Raw genomic sequence first — 890 nt, 5'->3', positions numbered from 1 at the left:
CCCGCCCGTCTCTCAGCGGCCCCTCCGCGTCCCCGCCCGTCTCTCAGGTGGTCCCTCCGGCGGCCCCTCACCCGCCCTCGGCTCCATGGCGACGCCGTCAATGCGCGACACCTCACCCAGCGGAGTCCGGCACGAAGTGACGACACCTGCGCGCGCCCTCCAAGCGCCTGCGCACTGGCCTGGGGTGGGGGTGGGGGCGGTGGCGTAGCCGCGGAGGCCTGGTGGGAACGTTCCGCGGCGCGCATGCGCATGCGGCTCCGCGGGCCTTGCGAAGGGAGGTGGGCGTGGGGCCTGAGGGTTTGTTCTCCGAGCAGGCCAAGCACAGAGGCCCTGCTCCGACGCGCGTTTGCCGGGCGCTGGGGAGCTACCGAGTGAACAACCCCTGGCCTGTCGGAGCCCACTGCCAATTCAAACACAGCTACCTCCTCTTCTATTCCCCAGAGGCCCCCTACTCCGGGAAGCCGGCCTGGATTGCTCCTCCATGCCGCGATCCCTCTCCTGTGAGACCCTACAAACGTTAAATGCCACAGTTTATTTTCTGTTTCCTGACTTCCCCCTGCATCATCTATACACACACACACACACACCCCTCCTAAAGTGCTAAACAAATAAATAATTCTAATAAAAAAGGCTGGCTCCCGAGAAGCTAGAAGATTCCCTTCCCCCTGGGGAGCCGCTCTGCTTCATTCGGTCCTTTACAGGCCCCCTAGGGCCTCCCTTGCTTATCGTCACCGTGAGACCCGGTGGTCACTTTCAGGCAGGATGGTGATTTCAAGTCTGGTGTATTCTCTGGGGCTCAGAACACACATCCCACAGTCTGCAAATTCGGTGAAAAACATATAGCCTCCTCACCTCTTTCTCTCCCTGCCCTGTCCAAAAATCAAAGCCCT

General features: G+C 61.1%; 1 protein-coding gene across 6 annotated transcripts in view; it reads right to left on the bottom strand.

Annotated features, from left to right (window-relative positions):
- MTHFSD (methenyltetrahydrofolate synthetase domain containing) overlaps positions 1-164 on the bottom strand; it is a 23,236-nt gene extending 23,072 nt beyond the window's left edge. For 3 of the 6 annotated variants that reach the window (XM_027119055.1, XM_027119057.1, XM_027119056.1), the window contains exon 1: positions 72-164. In XM_027119055.1, the coding sequence (XP_026974856.1) occupies positions 72-87 (16 nt within the window). In that variant the 5' untranslated portion in view covers positions 88-164. The remainder of the gene's footprint in view (positions 1-71) is intronic. The other 3 variants (XM_027119051.1, XM_027119053.1, XM_027119054.1) reach the window with 2 other exon arrangements.
- Positions 165-890: the final 726 nt, after the last annotated feature.

The sequence above is a fragment of the Aethalodelphis obliquidens genome, unplaced genomic scaffold (assembly GCF_003676395.1).
Source record: "Aethalodelphis obliquidens isolate GAN/ISIS:26980383/991018 unplaced genomic scaffold, ASM367639v1 scaffold20, whole genome shotgun sequence".
NCBI lineage: Eukaryota > Metazoa > Chordata > Mammalia > Artiodactyla > Delphinidae > Aethalodelphis > Aethalodelphis obliquidens.
The sequence above is the reverse complement of the archived record's forward strand: the minus strand, read 5'-3'. Positions and strand labels throughout refer to the sequence as shown.